This window comes from Solea solea, chromosome 17 (assembly GCF_958295425.1).
Source record: "Solea solea chromosome 17, fSolSol10.1, whole genome shotgun sequence".
Classification (NCBI taxonomy): domain Eukaryota; kingdom Metazoa; phylum Chordata; class Actinopteri; order Pleuronectiformes; family Soleidae; genus Solea; species Solea solea.
The window spans coordinates 25,218,903-25,239,487 of record NC_081150.1 but is presented as its reverse complement, the minus strand read 5'-3'; the positions used below and the strand labels follow the sequence as shown (position 1 = coordinate 25,239,487).

The following is a 20,585-nucleotide window of genomic DNA, read 5'->3' as shown; positions in this document are numbered from 1 at the left end:
ACTTGAGTTTAGCAGTCGAAGGCCGTTTCTCAACATCCATACTTGTGTGTGCTTGTGAAACGTCATCAGTCTCAGTCCAAGTTCTGTTCCAATTCTCAAGTCCGTGAACAGCCAGGACGGTTCTCAAACCTGGAAGTGTTCTCGCTCCGCCCATTTTTACCAAGTATGAATCGAGTGGTGACTTGAGCGTAGAGATGTATGACGATAAACCGCGGTAAAATTCCCGACGGTTAGTACTACCGTTTCAAATTTTAATTATCGTTAAAACCGTGATTGATTACCGCAACTGATTACCGGAAAACTCACAGTGATACTGCTCATTTCCTGAAGAAACAGCAGCACCTGAACGGCACTCGCTCAGAAGCGGGCGCGCATGCGCAGTTTCCACTGTCTGTCCAGCGACAACACGGCTGAAGCCACCTGCGCTCCAGAGATTACCCCCCCCCCGTAAGATCAGAAGTCTGGGCATATTTTTGTATTTTTAAAGGATGTTGATATAAGGATGTTGGTATTTTTAAAGGATGTTTTTAAAGGATGTTGTTGACGGTAAAATAATTGAAGACAATCAATCCTTGTGCAGAAAATGCAAAAAAAAAAATCTCTGCGAAGGGGGGGTAACACTTCCAATTTCATGAGCCATCTCCGTGACCACCACCCACAACTTTTCAGCGAGTAAGTCAACAAAAACGGGATTTCGGAATAGTGGGAAACGTCATGGTTTGTCTGTAAAACATTCCTATTTTCTCAATAAAGGAAACCTAAGTTAAGTGTTAACTAACGTTACTCCTGTAAAAATACATGTTATTGGGCGCTATCAGCGAAAGCGAGTAGTGTGCAGACGACACGTACCGTAGCAGAGCAAAATGTGTTTTTTAATTTTATTTTTATGCTGTGTACGACTGCTGCTACTTAATTATTATCCGACACAGAGTGAGGACCTGTGTGTGTGTGCGTGTCAATCAGATAATAATAATAATAATAATAATCATCATATAATATAAAATATATTTTTTTAAATAAAACTTGGTTAAAAGATTTCAGTGTGTGTGTTCAGTACTTTTGGAACATTTTGAACACATCTAACAATACCGTGATAATATTGATAACCGTGATAATTTTGGTCGCAATAACCGTGATATGAAATTTTCATATCGTTACATCTCTACTTGAGCGTACTCGAAAAGCCATGTATCACAGATTACATTTTAAGTTTTAAGATCATTTGAGGCGAGAAATTAGTCATTTAGAATTCAAACATGTGGTTTGTATATTAGGATCTGACGTATTCATAGTTTGGCAGCAACGTTGTCAGAGGTGATAGGCTCCGCCTCTGCGGACGCTCGGCGCTCACTGTGCCCGGCACAGAGCAGCGTTACCTCGGCCTGTCCTGATCTGTCATTACATGCTTAGTGTGATCCATAGATTTGTTGTTGACGTGTTATTTTGTTTTTAATGGAAACATTTTGACCTGACAGTTTAAAAGTTTGTATATTATTAATGCTTTATTTATTTTAAAGTCGCACGGTCATTGTATCTATATTTAAATATAATATGTACATAAATATACACACACTACTCTACAATGCTGTAATATATCTATTTTCCACATTGTACTGTATATTTTAATAAAAAATAAATTAATAAATAAATAAAGTTAAATATTGAAAATGTGAAAATAATAACAATATATATATATATATATATATACATATATGCATTTATTAAAAGTATTTCATATGTTCATTTATCAACACTGTAGGTGGCGCTAATGAGGCTTAAGCACTTGGTGCCACCCGCCATTCAAACAGTAGAACAAGGAAGTAGCCGCTGTTCCAACTGAAGAATCATACTTGTGTACTCTGTACTTGTACACGAGTGTGTACTCCCAGTGTAGTTCTCAAGTATATACTTGCGTACTTGAGTATTGAGAAACGGCCAAAGTCTTGGTCAGAACAACAGTAAGTGGCTGAATTTATTTATCCAAAAAAACAAAGCCTGAAAGCACTGGTCTTGCATATGTTTATACATTTTTAAATATCCACCATCATTAATAAGTGTAACGCTAAATCTTACTCAATGCAATCTAGTCTGTCCTGGCTGATATAAACTGTATTATTAGACAACAATAAGACTCAGTTGGCTTGACTCCAAGTTGAGTGTTTTCTTTACTGAAATCCTGGTTGTTTTCTTTTTGTAAAACTGCAATACAGTATAAAATAATCAATATGTTACAGTCAAATATGATATGTGCAACATCAACATAAACACAGCATATTTACAATATAAGCAAATGAGCTAAATAAAACAGACTGTTCATCATAAATAAGGCTTAACAGTCTGTGCTAACTCTCTATATATTTTGCCCAGCTAAACCCATGCTAGCATCACGATTAGCGTTAGTGATTAGCTTTAGCCCGACTCTGACTGAAAGTAACGCTTCCAACAACAGTAGTAGAACATTTACACATGTTTTAACAAGAAAAACAACTATGAGTGACCATACTCACTGATGGATCTACTCCAAGGAAAAACAAATAACTCTGGTGGTGGAGCATTCAGTCTGCATGTGCATGTGCTGTTGATCTCCTTAAAAATGCAATGATTCAAATCACCACCAGATGTCGCTGCATAACATTAACAAAGCACTGACACGGATAGGACAGAACACAATCTGTCATTTTCAAGTTCTACGCATGGATGTATTATAAGAACTGGATAGTGCTCCGCCCCTTTGGCTCCATTCATTCCACTCAGCACGTTCACTGAAAGTTTCTGACTTCTGGGTTTATTTCCTGGTTGTACAGAGCTGGTACAGAGCGTGCGCAGTAGCGTTATTCCCATAATGTCTCTCAGCTATGCGAACGAGCCGCTCGCTTTCTCTACTTGATTGGCGCGTTCATGAACGGAGAAAGGCATGATGGGAGTGACACAGTAACAGTTGCTGTCAGTGTTTAATATAAAATATTTGGATTCATGGTGTTTTTACAATGTTACATTTAATATTTGGTATATTTGTAATGTCTTTTCACACATTTCCTTGGAGATGTGCATCAGACGTGACACAGACAAGAGTGGTGAGGTTGCATTTTTATGTCTATGTTGCAACAACATGAAAATATCTTTTTTGGAAGCTACAAATGCGGGCAGGGGTATGTGTGTGTGTGTGTGTTGGCAGTTCGTACGGCCCAGGGAAAAAGCTGTCCATCAGTCGGCCAGTGTGGGACTTGATTGGCCTGTGGCGCCTCCCAGAGGGCAACAGGTCAAACGTGGGTGGGCAGGTTGTGAGAGGTCTCCTGTGATGGCCTTGATTTTCCTAAGGCAGCAGGATGTAGAGCTTTGTTCCAGGTCAGGCAGAGGGCAGTTGTTTATGACCCTCTGCAGTGTTCCTGTCCTTATCTGTGGAGCCACATACTCAGGCAGCAGCTTTGTGTTCAGGTCCAGAAACTACTTAACTTAACTTAACTCCAAATACAATCAAACGTGAATATGACAAGGCTGTTAACGCCATTGTATGTGAATGTGTGTGTGTGCTGTGTGCGGTCGCTCCGTGACTGTCAGTGGATGTTGCAGATGGTAAAGCGGTACGCTGCATGGTCACATACCAGATCGCATCTGGTCCATTTCTCATCGTAGTCTACGCTGAATCAAAAATGATCCCACACAGTGGACTTAAAAGAAGACAGGGGCTCTTGTGAGTCTGTGAAAGGGCACTTGTAATTTCAGTTTTTGCCTGAAATCCAATGCCTATCAGGTCTTGGCAACTGTAGACAGAGTTACCGTGGCGTATGTGTGTCAGAAATAGCGATGTAACGATTACCGGTATGACAATAAACCGCGGTAAAATTCCCGACGGTTAGTACTACCATTTCAAACCGTGATTGATTACCGCAAGGGTTAGGGTTAGGGTTAAAATATATTGTTTTAAATAAAACTTTGTTAAAAGATTTCAGTGTGTGTGTTCAGTACTTTTGGAACATTTTGAACACATCTAACAATACCGTGATAATATTGATAACCGGGGAGCCTCGGCCCCTGCATCTGTGCGCGCCGCTGTCTTTTAACAAACAGAAGACATTTGTGATAAATAAAACTTTGAGAGCTGCATGCCTTGTCCACCTTGTGCCTTGTGTGAAAAGCACCTTAAATCTTGTAATGAATGTAATGAAGTCTTGTTGGAAAACTACCCAACTGAGGGCCAGGTCATGCTTTCTGCCCTACATAGCCACTTTTCAGCAGTGCTTACATTGCTATGGCTCCAATCACAATAAAATGAATGTCTTCTCTGTCTCACATTCCATTCCAGGAGTTATCATTTTTAGTCAGGACTTCACCCCATTTGTATATCCTTATATCGACTGTTTAGTTGTACATGTGTGGAAACTAGGGATGTCCCCATCCGATATTGATATATGATATCGGTCCAGTATCAGCCAAAAAACAAGTAACAGATTATATCGGAGTGCCTCTAAAATCTCCGATATAAGCGCTCCGATGCAACAGTCCATTCCGCTCCAGCTCTTCTATCCAGCAGCGCCTGTTGTGATCACATGGGCTCTGTGTGTTGGATGCATGTAGATCACATGATCACAACAACAGTGTGTGTGTGTGTGTGTGCTACTGCTATTTCAGAGGTTAAACATTTTTATTTAACCTCTGAAATCAGAGGCTACGAAGCCGCACAATGAGAGTGAGCTAGCCGTTAGCACCACGCTAGCTCATCCTGAGGTGAGCTACTAAAACAACATTATTTTACGAACCAGCGCTACCTGTCGACTTTCAACAGTTTGTTAATTATACCTCAAAAAGCAGCCATGCCAAGAGCTTTGTGTGTTTTAAATGTGTCCTGAAGCTCCACACACGGAGCTAAGTACGTCTGCGGGGCCGGAGGGGGGTGTTCTCTGAAGACACGCTGTTACCTGTGAAACACGGGTGCTCTGAAAACACCCCCACATTAGCACTTGGTACTTTCCTCCTGATAAAATTAACCATAGACTGTATGAAATTGACATGGCAAAAAATCCAATATTCTTATTTTGAAGGTTAAAATTGATGTAACCATTGGTTTATAATAAATGGGTCAGTTTTTCTCATACCAACTGTTGCTGACTATTGTTGACTGTTCTCTGTTTAAGTCATGTCACTTGATCAAGCCTATTCTAACATTCCACACTACAAAATAACTGTATGTATGATTAGTGCTGATATCGTATCGGGATCGGCCAATACTCAAGGCTGCAATATCGGTATCGTATCGGAAGTGAAAAAGTTGTATCGGAGCATCCCTAGTGGAAACAAAGGGACATCTGTAATAACGTCAAGTAACTGTCTATTATTACGATATACTTTGTCATTTTTAAACAAAACACGGCATGCCACCATCTGGACGATAAAGTGTTGTGCTACAGGAACATGTGCAGTCAGGATGTATGGACCACACTGTCGCAAAATGTGGAGGTGATTCCATCCTAACGCACAACGTTCAAAAAACGTTCCTCTAAGGCAGTGGTTCTCTATTATTTTCTGTCACGCCCCCCCCCCAATACTATTGGGAACCCGATCATTTTTATTTATTTATCTAGGATAAAGCACTGTATGAGTTGTCCCCCCCCCCCCCCCCCCACACCTCACCCCGCCCCACTATTTGAGAAGTACTGCTCTAAGAATGTTCCCTGGAACGTTAGGTAGGAGCCTAACGTTCCCTAAATGCAGTGTAGCAAAAGATTGATCATTGTTGATTGATCATTGTTGATCATCCTAAATTGTCCTCCAATCATTTGCAAATTAGATGTGCGATGGCGATGGCAATATCAGCCATGATCGTGTTCAGTAACTTACAAATAAGATGGGCACAACTTTGATTGCAGCAGTCATTGCCCTCAGCCATTTGCATATGAAATGAGCATATGGACAATAAGTCCCATCACTATTCTGAATCCGACATTCCATCTATCTCTACGTTGGAAAGTGGTTAATACAAACAATACATGGTCCCAGTCTCCCTGAAGCTTAAAATGCATATGCAATGAGGACAACAGGCTCCTGATTGGAAGGCAAAACCAGCTTTTCAACAGCCATATCTTCAGAACTGAAATAGCCAGGCACTGCGCCTCTCTCACCCATTCATAGTTGCTAAAGTTGAGCTGAACAGGCAACGCAGTTCAGCTCAGATCTCTGACCTCTGACCTCTGAGGACACACAATATGGAAAATATGACCCAGTCCTAAGTCCCCCACCCAAGGTGCCTCTTGTCTAGGGCTCCCCAAAGACTCTGGAAGCAGCCCTGGTTGAAAGCATTGTGAACATAGACATGATAACAATAATAATAACAACAATAACAATAATACATCATTAGCTACTCACGGTTCCAGTAAACGGGATAGCACTCCTTCTCTCTGATGTCCACTTCATACAGCCCTCCTCTTACACACACTGCCTCCACGTGGTTCCTCGCCTCCTCTGACAACGACGGCCGCTGCACTGCAGCCTCCGCCTGGTCGCCTCCACCTCCGTGGACGGTCCCGTTCTCCGGATGTGTCTCGTAGGACCGGTTCGCCTCCTCCTCCTCCTCCTCCTCCTCCTCGCCCTCTACGGTGTCTTTGACCTTGTCGGGGTTCTGCTCGCACAATTTCCGATAAATCATTTCAATTTTCAAAGAGTCGTGTCCAACGAACGGTTTCCACGTTCGCTTGTCCTCTTTGTAAAACCAGCGCACTTCCTCTGGTCCGAGCTCCGTGACGATGTCACCGCGGTGCCTGGAGCTGTTGGAGCGTATGCGCTTCTTGATGGTGATGTTACCGTCACCTTCGCTGTAGATAGAGTCTATAGAGTCCACCGCCAAGAAAGGCAAGGCCGAGTATTCCTCGACCAGGCCCGGCATCGTGCAGTCCTGAGACGGGAGCGACAGGTGTATGTGCTCCGGACGCTCCTCGGCGGCGGCGGCGGCGGCTGCGGTTCTGTCGTCGTATCCACACACAAACACATCACTCGCCAGGTCCCATTCACTGCTGCTGTACACAGAGTTCTCCTCCTCCTCCTCCTCCGTCATGTGTCCTCACGGTACAGTCGCAGCGTTAAAGGCTGAACATGGCAACACGAAGCTTTCCTCACATCTGTCTGACGGTTACATCATCACAGCAGCAGTGGATTTAAAGACACCGGTCACACACGGACACAGCTCAGCCTCTTCTTCTCCTGCAGCCTCTTCCTCTTCTTCTCCTGCAGCCTCTTCCTCTTCTTCTCCAGCTTTAAGGTGCATTACCGCCACCCACTCTGTGGGAGCGTGATCCAAAATACTTCAACCTCATACAAAACAAATACTACTACTGCTACTACTACTACTGCTACTAATACTAATAATAATAATACTAAAAATAATAATCATGATGATAATAATACAATAAAAATACTATTAAATAAATAGATGAATAAAGGAATGAATGAATGAATGAATAACTAAAGAAAGAACTCTGTTTATCAGCCCTGTTGCTTGTTTCCTCCTCCCTGATGAAGACTGGGCTCCTCCTCATCTCTGTTCTCTTGTGGATTACTATTGCATTGACAGCATGAAAGCTGTGAAATCATTTAGATTTGCCTTATGAATTAAGTAAATGTAATTAAAACATTGAAGCAGATCTGAATAACTACATTGAGTTCCATGATATATAAATATTCAAAATTCAAGTCAATGCAATAGTAACCCTAAGTCCAAACCACTCAAAACAATGAGTAGATATAACTGAAATGTTTGGTAGATTCAACATAAAAGAGCATGACAGGACATAAAGTGGACAACCTGAACATGTGGAGGTCCCAAATTTGTTTTGATCTCCTTTTAAAACAAATAAAGCAACTAATTAATGCTTCAATATAATTTTATGTTTCTCTCCAAACAAAATTGACCCAGAAAATAACATTTGATGTATTTAAAGCAGGACAGCATTGATCTATAAATGAAAGTGTGTGTTTTCTTACAGTATCTGATGTCCACAGCACACTTTTTCTTTTTCATTAAATGTATTAAATCCCTGCAGCATCAGAAGACAGCAGGACTTTTTAGAATAGAATAGAAATACTTTATTCATCCCCAAGGGGAAATTGTTTTAACATAGCAGCAATACAATACAAAAAAACCCATAAAATGTAAAATGATGGCAGGAATGACTTCCTGAATCTGTCCTTGTGAAGGCAGAGCTGTCTGAATCTCTTGGAGAATGTGCTCTCCTGGGCATGGAGGATGTGGTTTGCTGATGAATCTGTCGCCCCATGGCGCAGTGCTGTTACACACTGCATTTAACTTCATTTAAAATGATACTAGGTTGCTGCTCTATAACCATAAACATCTCTACGCACCACACTTTTTTAAATGGTTACAACAATTTGAATGGATTTGCCAACGTGTGCTGTAAGGAAAAAACAAACTTTACTGCAACTCTACGGTCACCCGTGATTACATTTGTTAAAACTTTAAAACGAACACTGTTATAAATCATGAAAACACTTATTTTTAAGTGTAAAATGTTTCACTGATTAAATTGAGTAGTTTTTAGAGTGTACCCAACAGTACCACTATCAACAATAGCACCATGGATACTTCCAGATTCCACCATAGACCTAACGCTGTTAGAGAGGAAAAACAAAGGAATGTTGAGCCAGAATCCACATTCACTACAAGCCTATATAGACAGTTACCATGGTTACATTGAAGTATACACAGATGCATCAAAAACCCCATCCCAAAAAATAGGAGCAGTGTGTGTGTCTGTTTGTGTGTGTGTGTGTGTGTGTATATACATGTATACATATATGTATATTATTGTAATATATATTTTTCATTTATTTATTTTGCAGTGACAGCACATTTAGATCCACATTTTTAATTTCCCCGAGGGAACCTCGCAGGGATTAATAAAGTCGTCTGTCTGTCACACTTTGATCCATACTCCTTACCAGATGGTGGCGACAATGCACCAAAGCGTTGTTTGTCAACCGCCATAAAACCTCAAAGAAGAAGAAGAAGGAGAAGCAGCAGCAGCAGCAGCAGAAGAAGAAGAAGTAACTGTAGCTGCGGAGTTTACCCATGGATGGATCCATTTGTTTACCAGAGGAGTTGCTTATAAACTGCTTTCCTCTCGGTCATGGCCGGTGTTTTCCTCGTCACGCTGTTTGAGTACTCGCCGCTGTTTTACGTCAGTGTGGTGTCGTTGTGTTTCGTTGTTACCGCTGCCGTGGTGCTCGGGTGGTAAGTGTCTTTAGCCGAGTTAGCTTAGCCATATTCTCTTCCTTCTCTGACAGCAAACTTCACCACTGCTGAACTGCAGACAGAAGACATCCCACAAACGCTCGATGTGCTTCCGCCTGGTGCTGTCAGGGTTTATGAGCTCAATCATCAACACAACACACACATATGTTCAAACGTCTTGAATAAAAAACAAGTGTAAAATACTAACCAAGCCTGAAAATGACATGTCTTTGTATGAGGATGTTTTTTTTCTAGTTTAGTAGTTTATTCAAATTTGATTAGTCATTGCAGGCTTTGTTAAAATCATTAATATTTTAAAACCCAGTCCTTTTTCGGTGCCTTTCAGTGATAGTGATTCTCAGCAGATTAATGAATGCAATAGGAAATAATGAATAAATCAGCAAGAGAGACTTACTCTGTTCTTGTCCTGCAGGTTTGGCTTTGATGTCCCTGTGATTCTTCGCAGCTCAGATGAGACAGAGTCCATCCTCTCAACTCCTGAGAAGCATATGATCCAGGTGACCAATCCCTTTGCTATAGCGATGGGCTCTGGTCCAGCATCTGTCACTGGTGAGAGCAGTTATCATCATTAAGAAAACAGTGATGGGAGTAGAGTCAGTGAGCATACCGTGTTTAAAAATGTCAGAGATGTGAAATGTTCTTATCATCCAACACATGGAAAACAATGGAAGTGAATCCCTGTTGTTCCACTGTAGCTGTATATTTTCTGTGTTGAAGGTAAACCGCAGTAAATACTGTTTGGTTTATTATCTCTAGGTACAAAATATGCACATCACATCTATTCTTTGTCTGTTGTCGAGTTTAAAGGAGCGTTCATGTGTATACTAAGGTGGGATCGACAGGGGCATACGCACTGCAACGCCCCAAAACACATGTAGAAAGACAAACGAGCTGCAGATTCAAAAACACACACGAAAACAAACACAAATGCAACGTGAAAAACGCACTGCAAAAGAATAATGATCTGCAGAAAGAAACAAAACACATGCATCAACAGAAACACGCTGCAAAAACAAAACGACGCAGTACAGAAAACACACACAAACCCCAAAACACACGCAGGACAGAAAACACACAACCCTCAAAACACACACAGGACAGAAAACACACACAGGACAGGAAACGCACACAAACCTCAAAACACACACAGGACAGAAAACACACAACCCTCAAAACACACGCAGGACAGAAAACACACAACCCTCAAAACACACGCAGGACAGAAAACACACAACCCTCAAAACACACGCAGGACAGAAAACACACAACCCTCAAAACACACGCAGGACAGAAAACACACAACCCTCAAAACACACGCAGGACAGAAAACACACAACCCTCAAAACACACGCAGGACAGAAAACACACGCAGGACAGAAAACACACACGGGACAGAAAACACACACGGGACAGAAAACACACACAGGACAGGAAACACACACAAACCTCAAAACACACACAGGACAGAAAACACACAACCCTCAAAACACACGCAGGACAGAAAACACACAACCCTCAAAACACACGCAGGACAGAAAACACACAACCCTCAAAACACACGCAGGACAGAAAACACACAACCCTCAAAACACACGCAGGACAGAAAACACACAACCCTCAAAACACACGCAGGACAGAAAACACACGCAGGACAGAAAACACACACGGGACAGAAAACACACACGGGACAGAAAACACACACAAACCCCAAAACACACACAGGACAGAAAACACACACAACCCTCAAAAAACACACAAAATTCACGTTTGTGAATCTGCAGCTTGTTTGTCCTCCTGCATGTGTTTTGGGTGGTTGCAGTGTGTTTGCCCCTGTCGGCCGTAGTATATTGCCCAGAAATCACCAACAGTAAATATGTTATGAATCGTTCAAAGAGTGTCCCAACTTCAACCATTAACTTTAGTATAATTAGTGGAACATGAAGTGAAGTGTGCTAGGCCATGTTCACATTAGCAGACACTCCCTTGCAGATGGTGCATCAGTGCGGCCTTGCTGTCTGGAACCTTGCGTCCTGAGCTGTTTTTGGGGTTGTGAGGTTACTGCTCTACAGGGAGCACTGCAGTCCTATCAGCATGGACTGAGGCTCAGCACACCACAGCATTTTCAGGAGGCACTACACCAACGCTACCATCACCTCCAGAGCTTCCAGTATCCTTTACAGTCCTAACAAAAGAATGTTTACTGTTAACTGCCCATTGAAAATACACTGATGGGCAGAAATGATTCTGTTTACAAATTCATGAGCTACATTCAAGTCATTTATCACATCTTTTCAATGTAACACTTTTCTTATCAATTGTAACAGCTATGGCTTAAATATAATGTTTGTAACTGTTTTTAAGTTGAATTTAATTTATGAAAATCATCCTTGAGCCCACCTTGTGGTCCCAACCCTTAGATAATCCACTGCTTTATATTGTTGGCAATGTATGTAATTCTGTAAAACTGCAACTAATGCTGCCAATTTATCATAGCGCCCACACTACTCTGTTTTTCTTTTTACGCGTGGAAACAATAATGAGTGAAAACATTCCTATTATTTGCTGAGATGCTTGTGTGTGTGTGTGTGTGGTGCTGATATATATTCATCCTGGAGCAGCTTCTTGACTCCACCTCCCCAGTGTCAGCAGTGAGGACGCAGAGGAATGCCACACACAGATTCCTGTTGACCAGGGAATCACAGACTTTGGCCTGTTGCCGAGGGAACGCTACCCTCTTGTAGCTGTGCTGACACTGGCAGAGCCAGAAGCCAGGGACACATACAATATTGTAAGTAGCTTGGTCCCTTTACATGCACAGTCTACACAGACCTCGAAGGTGAACACTTTACTTCCATAATATTTAATGTGTATACTGTATGTGTCATAATGACTCACAGGGCTGAACATGTCATGATGGCATCTCTCCTTATAGTGAGCAACACGAGCAACATAGCTGTGTGTTCATATGCCAGTCAACCTTGTGAAACCACTCCCTCTGGTATTTGTCCAGTCCAGAATTTGCGTCATGTATGTTTACTATGGAGTACAAACAAGGTTAACATGAAAACAAACAATCTTAGAGGCTATTTCATTCAATTTAGTTTTTTAGGATTGTTGATTATCGATCTTTCCAATTGTGTATTTACATATAGTTAGTTAGTTAGTTAAAGGGCAACATTTTTACCTTTTACAAAAATTTGTCATCATTATTTTGATACAATGAGTGATCGCTGTATCGTTGCCACAGCATAAGCGTTTCTCCTACTTTGTCTCTTCAGCCTCTGATCTGGGACGGACCTCGGGTCCAAGTGCGCGCACACACACAATATTGGGTTTACGGTACACAGCATAGGCGGAGTTCACGGCTGTTGGAATGAATTTCGGGAGTCGAATATAATTAGAATTTTAAAAAAAATCAATAATCGAATGTTGTAATTACTGTTCGAATGTGTATTTTTAAAATGTTTTTAATACATGTGTTAAAACATGGCGACTCAAGCCCCGCCCTCTTTCCTCCACGTGTGAAAAACAAAATGGCATACTTATTATTATTAAAATAATGACGTGACAGTCACTGCACATTTCAGAGACATAGATTTAATTCTCAGATATCTTGTTGCACTGTGCCTTGTGATTTAGTTCCAGTTTTAAATTGTAGTCGTATCTGCTCTACTCATTTCCCTGTTGGGCGAGGTAGGACATGCTTCGCGTCAGTTATCTTTTTTGCTTTTTAAAATAAGGGGAAGAAGAAATGCTGCTGTCACTGTTGTGTCCCACTTCAAATTACTTCAGCCTAATTTAACAGGGTACTTATTATGCCTTACTTAATTTTCCTCTATATTCCATTTGAATTCCATTCCTTATTATTTTTAATATTCAAATTATATTTGAATTTTTAATAATAAATAATAACAGGGCTGGGCAATATCTCGGTATTTTAATATATATCGATATATTTTTAAACGCGATATAACACGGGACACTATTGCTTGTATCGATATAATTCATTTTGCAATAAAATGACAATACATGAGCCGCAAGTTCGCACCTATTTCTCCTCTCCCTCTCCCTGCATCCCTACACACACACACACACACACACACCAGGGCGTCGAAACCATGGGGGATGTGGGTGTTTTAACGCCCACGCTTTTCGCGGTGAGAGGGTTCAACACCCACACTTTTTCTTTTCTCTGCAGTTTCTCCGTTTCTCTGGCCACTCTGTGTCTGCGCTCACTGCGTCTGCCTCCTCTCCCCCTCCCTCTCCCCCTCCTCTCCCCTCTCCTGTTGTTGCCTCAAACATGACACCAGCTTTGAGTGTGACCGGCTGATGATTGGCTGTTCTGCCTTAAGTCCCGCCTCTCTTGGTGTGTTAGATTTATCGTTCACTAGCTGGTTCATAGTTCACACTCTACAGAGTCTTGACTTATTTTCCATTACTGTCAGTCACTTTGATAATAAAATATAAGACATTATTTAATTATGTGTTAAATATCTATGTGAAATCATTGAGAAAATTGTTCAAACCCAATGAAGCATTCATTTTCACAGATTTTTTTATTAGTCATGTTTGTTAGTCCATTTTTGTTTCTGTTAACATTGTAACAGTATTGTATTTTTGAATTAATGACTGTATATTATTGTCATGCAGGAAAGAGATTTGTTTTATTTTTTTTATTTCAGTGACCTCTGACATTTGGCATGTGGCTTAAACTTATAACTGACAGTTTGTTTATTTTTTAAAGGGTTTGCCTCTGGAAAACATTTGATCTAACATGCTATAATGCTTTGGGGGAAACCCTGAATACATCACAGAAAAAATATCCAGATATATATATATATATATATATATATATATATATATATTGTCTGTAATAGCATTCTGACGAGCAGCTGTGAACCCCGCGATGTGGACGGAGGCAAACGATATCTAACTCTTGCCTGCTCGGACTTAAAAAGTGGTGATCTACGTGAGCTTGTTGTGATTCAGAAAACTTTTATTGTTCTGCGACGGTCGTACGTGAGCAAGGCATTTTAGAGGCTGAGGAAAGAGGGCGGGGCTTCCGTCACCACGTTTTGACACGTGTGTAAAACACATTTGAATAGTAATTACAGCATTCAATTATCATTGATGTTTTTTAAATATTCAAAATATATTTGACTCTTGAAAATCGTTCGAGAGTCCTAGTACTTTAATAACTTCCACTGCTTCCCGACCAAACCTGAGGATACAATAGTTGGTAGATATACGCCAGGAAAAATCCACAATCTCCTCGCACACTAGCAACTATAGCAGATATTTCATTCCTCCAACAAGAACAACTCATTATGGCTGACACTGTTGAGTAGGAACATAACCAATGATCATACTTGTTTACTGTAGGAAAACATTTATACCCAGGGTTCAACAGTGCAAGTGTTTTATTCACATTTGCATCTAAAAATAGATGTGTGCGACTTGTTTAATGTATTTAGTTGCACATCAACACATCAACAGCACAAATGGCCAGTTCAGTTGCATGCAGTTCCTTGCTCAACACAGGCTTCTTGCTTGCTGAATCAAAAATAAGACTCACCACAGCACCCCGACAATTTCTTCTGACAATATTTCTACTGTGCAGAGTTTCCTTAACATACACTTTATCGTGGTGGCCTGTTGAACATGACACAAAATGGTCTAACTGGTGACGAGTCAGTGGATCAAGAAGACACATTGTAATATAATATCAGAGCTGTGCGCTCTGATGCACACGCACGCACACACACACAGTACGACTAGAGGGCAACCGATATGGGTTTTTCTATAGCCGATGTTGAGAAGTCGGGGTTAACCGATGGCTGATATATGCTGCCGATGTTTTGGGCCAATAATTGAATGTATTTCCCTCATTATGGGAGTGCACATTCCAACAATTACACTCCAATACATTTAGGGGAAAAACATTGATGACTAAGTGCATGATGGTAGTATAATAGTAATAGTGTGCATATTAGTATGTCATACAAGAACCAAAACCTTTCACTGACATGTTTTTTTTGTTGTTAACGGACAGATTACTGAACACAATCTTTTGATCACAAAAATTCATAAGTTGAATGTGTTGTGTTACACAGTCTTGTAAACAAGGACAATGTAAATCACCAGTGATGATAACTGTCCAAAACAGACTTGCACTCTTATCACGACATCTGACGAGTCATTTGAATCTCAGGTGATGTACACCTGTCACACCTGTCTGAAATGAAGATTCACTCAGAAAAGTTTATTGTATGTTTTCAACACAATGGCAGCGGGGATTAGCTTCAGCTCCACCATGACCCACGTGTGGAGGATAACGCAGTAGACAATAAATCAGTAAATAAAAGCAACATTATTATTATTAGTAGTAGTAAAGATAGGTTCATAATGGCAGTGCTTCAACTGAACAATGAACTGACCTGTGCAATACAATGTGAAATGCATGTCATGGCATGTATTCACTATACTGTAGTGGAGTCAAGTATCCTTCCCGACACTGCTCACAGGCACCCGTAACAATCGCCCCAGCATGCACTTTGCAGGGATGCATACCGGATGAGGCTGTGGCACGGCAGACTGCTGGTTGAACTCAACATGGGCCAGGCAATCTAAAGACTGATATACACTGCCCTCCACAAGTATCACAACAGTGAGACCAATTCCTTTATTTTTGCCATAACCTGAAGACATTTGAGTTTGACATCAAAAGATAAATATGTGACAAGAGATCAACATTTCAGCTTTTACTTCCAGGTATTTACTCCTGGATCTGATACACAGTTTAGAAGATAGCATTATTTGTAATGGAACACAACATTTTTAGGTGAGCAAAAATCTCAACATTTGGGTAAAAACAAGAGCGAGAAGTAAGCCAAACTTTTTTTTGCGTCGTCTTAGTCGAAAGAGATGTGTGAAAGAAAATGGTCCTGTCCTGCGTTTCACAATTCTGCATACTCATTTGCCTTTCAATTGTCCATAGATTAGATTATTGAAACTCACTCTTCTTTGATTTCCGTCAGAATCCCTCTCCTGTCTGTTCCAGAATACAGAAGCTAGGTTTCTACTGATCTTGTGATCACACTTAAAGCACGTATGGTGCTGGCCCAGCTACATTTCAGAGAGATTTAGCTTGTGCCACTGTGCAGCCTTACGTCCTCAGCCAGGGCCCTTCTTTGTTTTGTCAAAGTCAAGGCTCAATTTCAGAGATGTGTGCCACATGACCTTCGTGAGAGGCCCGCAGAATCACTGACTTCTTGTAAATCACTTTTTAAAACACATTATATAGACTGTCATTCTTATGTCCTTTCTCTCTTTACCCTTAAAACATCTGTTGCTTTTATTACCATTATTATTGTGTTTTTTATTCCTGTTGTTTTGCTTGTTTCTTATTTCATCGTTATAACAAAAGACTGTAAAGACAGAATCAAACATCATCGTTTGTTTTTTCAGGTGGCCAGTGTGACGGTGATTCATGTTCCTGATGTTAAATACAAACTCACTGCACGGGCTCTCTTTCAGTACCTTCTAACTTCACGGGGGAACATGTATGAATTAAAGGTATGCCGTGTATGTAGGTCATTACACACATTCAACACCAGTGTAACGAGTAGTGGGAGTGGTGTGTAACATTAATGCTGATGGTTTCACAAAGTTATTTCACGGACATGGTCAAAGATTGTAATTTCATTTTAGCCAAAATGAAAATTGAACTGACAGAACTTTATCTCAAACTACTGCTTATCAGAAATCTGCATGTCATGCAAGAGGGTTATACCAAACCATACCATACCATACCATACCAAACTATACCATACCATACCATACCAAACCATACCGTACCGTACTGTACCAAACCATACCATAACAAACCACTGGGGCGAGCTCAGTAGTCTAGTGAGTCGTCTTACAACTTGAAAGTTGTGGGTTCGATTCCCTGCTTTGCTAGTCTACGTCCTTGGGCAAGACACTTAACCCCACATTGCTCCAAACGGCTGTGAATGGGTATGAATGAGTGATAGAAAATGCACTGCACATAGATACTCTGTATGAAAGTGTGAGTGAATTGGTGTGAATGAGTGAAGTAGTGTAGTGTGAAGCAGCTTTGAGTGGTAAATATAATTATATATACGTACATTTACCATCCCATAGACCTGCTGATGAAATGTTGTTGCTACACTTGTATAGTTGTGTGCTGATCGCACTCACCACACCCTCTGCATCAAGAAGCAGCTCCAAACACTGGCTTGTGGATATAAATCTGTACCTTCTAAAGTTAGTAACTTAAGACACTTTTTCTGACTGGAAGGAGCTTTGTAAATCACTCACTCTCCTGCACCAAAGTCCCAGAGCTGCTGCTCGACTGCTGCCTGTTTATAGTGTGTTTGTGTCACTGAGGTAAATCTAGAACCAAAGTCACAAAATAACCTGTTGGTGGAGACATGAGTTAACTTAAGATGCTGATTTTAAATAAGGCAACATTGCAGATGCCAAGTGCTGTAAAACACAAAAGGAAATGAGAGTGAACCTCTGTGTCTGTGCAGCTTCTCACCACAGGGTGGTGCATAGAGTGCAGTCAGTGCTGACAATGACAAAACCGCGCCATCCCATTGTTAGTGTGAGGTTTTCTGCTGTGACTATCCAACTGTCCACTGTGAGAAAGTAATGCCAGCTGTGTCCTGCAGCCTCTGTTCATGTCAGCAGACAGCACGGCGCTGTCTGGGCCTCCTGACTCAGAACTCGGCACCACACCCGACAAACCTTCAGAGGAGGCCCTCAGAGCAGAGCCGAGTCCAGCACCGGAGGGAGAAGACGAGGACTGGTCAGAGGGGACAGGCAGAGACTGTGTGGTGTGTCAGAATGCAGCAGTGAACAGGGTGCTGCTCCCCTGCAGACATGCTTGTGTATGTGATGGCTGCATGTCACACTTTCAGCACTGCCCCATCTGCAGGGCCTTCATCCTGGAGTCATTCACCCTGACACAAGGAGCAGCTGCGGAACAGAGACTCCAATCTGACACAGTCGGTGGCAATTAAGCGATGCATTACAGCATGGCCACTATCAACTGTCCTGAGTAATCCGTTCATTACGGCTCTGAATGCTTCCAGTGAGTTAACATCCAGTGATTTGCCATGTACATCACCACTCAAAGCGATATTTAAATCCAGGATCAAGCATGAGCCCAGACATGGGTTTCACAAATAGCTTTTTCACATGCATGCATGTTCACTATTCCACCCTCAAGATGGATTAGAGCCTGCGTCTGCTGACCCACACTTTTCAGTGTCTGTCATTTTTATGTGTGTATTAATGTAGGAGAAATATGATTTTACCAACATAAAATAACAATAATCAAAATAAACAACATACTATGTCATCCATAACCACAGATATTCAGAGGCTCCTCACTGGTAACTTTGTAGAGTTTAAAGAATCCTCTGTGGGAGTGATTCTAGTTATATTGAACAACCTCCCACTTGATGGCAGTGAGGCACAGTCAGATAATCTCATGGAAAGGGAACAAAAAAAGTGTAAATACTACATATATGAAAAGTGTGACTGCTGTTTTATAAACGGCTGCATGATTTCAACAAAATCTACTGCTGATCAGTCACCGCTGTTGTTTCATGTTTGAAGAATGTAATATTTCCATGTACAGTTTATTTATGTATCCTTCAATTTGTGAATGTTATATGGTTTGAATTATTTAAAGATACTCTTGGGGTAAATATATAAATATACAAGAGTATAATGATTTGCAAAGTGACTTCAGTCAATCATTTAAACAGGAACAACAAAAAGATGGTGAGAAACATTTGAAAATGAAGCATCATTTCTACTTTAACTGCACTGTTTGCTTCACTTTTTGTTGCTGACCGGTTTCTTGTCTTTTTACAATGCTTACACCTAATTTGTGAGGTTTTGGCAAAGGTTTGCTAGACTACTTGTCTTACCACTTGATGGTCATGTCTTGATTTTATTTATACTTTCATTTATTTTCAAGACAAAACAAAATAATAATAATAAAAAATGTGGCAGTAAAGCAAGAGTTGTGTCACAGACACTGATGAGATTCGACCGATATATCAGGAATTTGATATATACGTAGACCACTTCTTTTTCAGTCCATGGATTCAGCAAAAAGGCTCTACTCTCAAAGCTCTGTGTTTATGAGGCTGAAAATAACTTGACTTCAAACAATGTTAAAAAAAAAAAAGGATCTGTAACAATATCTGTATAGTTAGATCTAAATGTTAAATATTAAATTTAAATATAAATATTTGTCATTTGAAATTCAAAAATGTGGTTTGTGCATTACGATATGACGTAGTGATGGTTTGGCAGTGACGCTCAGTGTCCAGCTGAGAGCAGTGTACGCGGGGTCAAAGTGAGCGTTGTTGTTACACTCACACGTGTTCATTTATATTTGTTATCTGATTCTGTAAACACAGTCTGACCATCTCAATTAGCTGAATATTTAGTTTTATACAGAACATTTATATTTAACATTTGTGTAACATTTAATATTTAGATTTAACTAATTAATGTGTTTATAAGTTAACAAATATTGGTGTAAATGTGGAAAAAGTTAACGTTAACACTTTTTGAAACATAGTTTGGAGCTAATGTTATTTTCAGCCTGAGCCACCTCTTATGTATTCCCCACATCATTGTCTTTACACCTAAAAATACCTCTAGAGGAGAGGCTTAGAATTGCAATGTCCCTTCCCTACAGTGGTCACCGTTGTCTTTTATGACCATAAGTTGTATTGTCTATATTGTAACTTTACTTACTGATATTTTAGCAATCTTTTGCTAACAGCAGGCTAGCTGTTGTCAATGTAATGGTGAAACAAGTACTTATTACATGGTCTGTTCAGTAACATACAGGTATTTACAGGTGCATCTCAATAAATTAGAATATTTTGGAAAAGTTCATTTATTTCAATTATTCAACTCAAATAATGAAACCCCATATTATATAAATTCAATACACAGACTGAAGTAGTGTCATTGACAGTGGCCTTCAGCTCATATGCATTTTTGGCTTCTTATTTCTCATTTTCCTCTTGACAAAATCCCATAGATTATCTAAGGGGTTCAGGTCTGGTGAGTTTGCGGGCCAGTCAAGCACAGCAACACCATGGTCATTTCACCAACTGTTAGTGCTTTGTGCAGTGTGGGCAGGAGCCAAATCCTGCTGGAAAATGAAATAATCTTCAAAAAGCTTGTCAGCAGACGGTAGCATGAAGTGCTCTAAAATGTCTTGGTAAACGTGTGCAGTGACTTTCACCCAAATCATCACAGACTG

At 40.6% G+C, this 20,585-nt stretch overlaps 2 protein-coding genes across 3 annotated transcripts in view; one reads left to right on the top strand and one right to left on the bottom strand.

The window, feature by feature from the left end:
• Nucleotides 1–7,257, bottom strand: part of ddhd1b (DDHD domain containing 1b) — a 45,589-nt gene extending 38,332 nt beyond the window's left edge. Inside the window, exon 1 of one of the 2 annotated variants that reach the window (XR_009233660.1) lies at nt 6,361–7,257. Coding sequence is in view for 1 of the 2 variants with exons in the window: in XM_058613516.1 (XP_058469499.1) it covers nt 6,361–7,045 (685 nt within the window). In the remaining variant the exon portion in view is untranslated. The remainder of the gene's footprint in view (nt 1–6,360) is intronic. The other variant, XM_058613516.1, reaches the window with a different exon arrangement.
• A 1,751-nt stretch (nt 7,258–9,008) lies between these two features.
• On the top strand, nt 9,009–20,207 carry cgrrf1 (cell growth regulator with ring finger domain 1). Its single transcript, XM_058613529.1, has 6 exons — nt 9,009–9,238; nt 9,672–9,808; nt 11,249–11,426; nt 11,900–12,047; nt 16,727–16,834; nt 17,959–20,207. Exons 1-6 carry the CDS (start codon nt 9,135–9,137, stop codon nt 18,307–18,309), a joined length of 1,026 nt encoding a protein of 341 aa, XP_058469512.1. The 5' UTR covers nt 9,009–9,134; the 3' UTR covers nt 18,310–20,207.
• Nucleotides 20,208–20,585: the final 378 nt, after the last annotated feature.

Coding starts and splice junctions, on each gene's coding strand:
- cgrrf1 (XM_058613529.1), top strand. CDS start 9,135: ATGGCCGGTGTTTTCCTCGTCACGCTGTTTGAGTACTCGCCGCTGTTT. Junction 9,239..9,671: donor GCTGCCGTGGTGCTCGGGTG/GTAAGTGTCTTT, acceptor CTTGTCCTGCAG/GTTTGGCTTTGATGTCCCTG. Junction 16,835..17,958: donor GGAACATGTATGAATTAAAG/GTATGCCGTGTA, acceptor TGTGTCCTGCAG/CCTCTGTTCATGTCAGCAGA.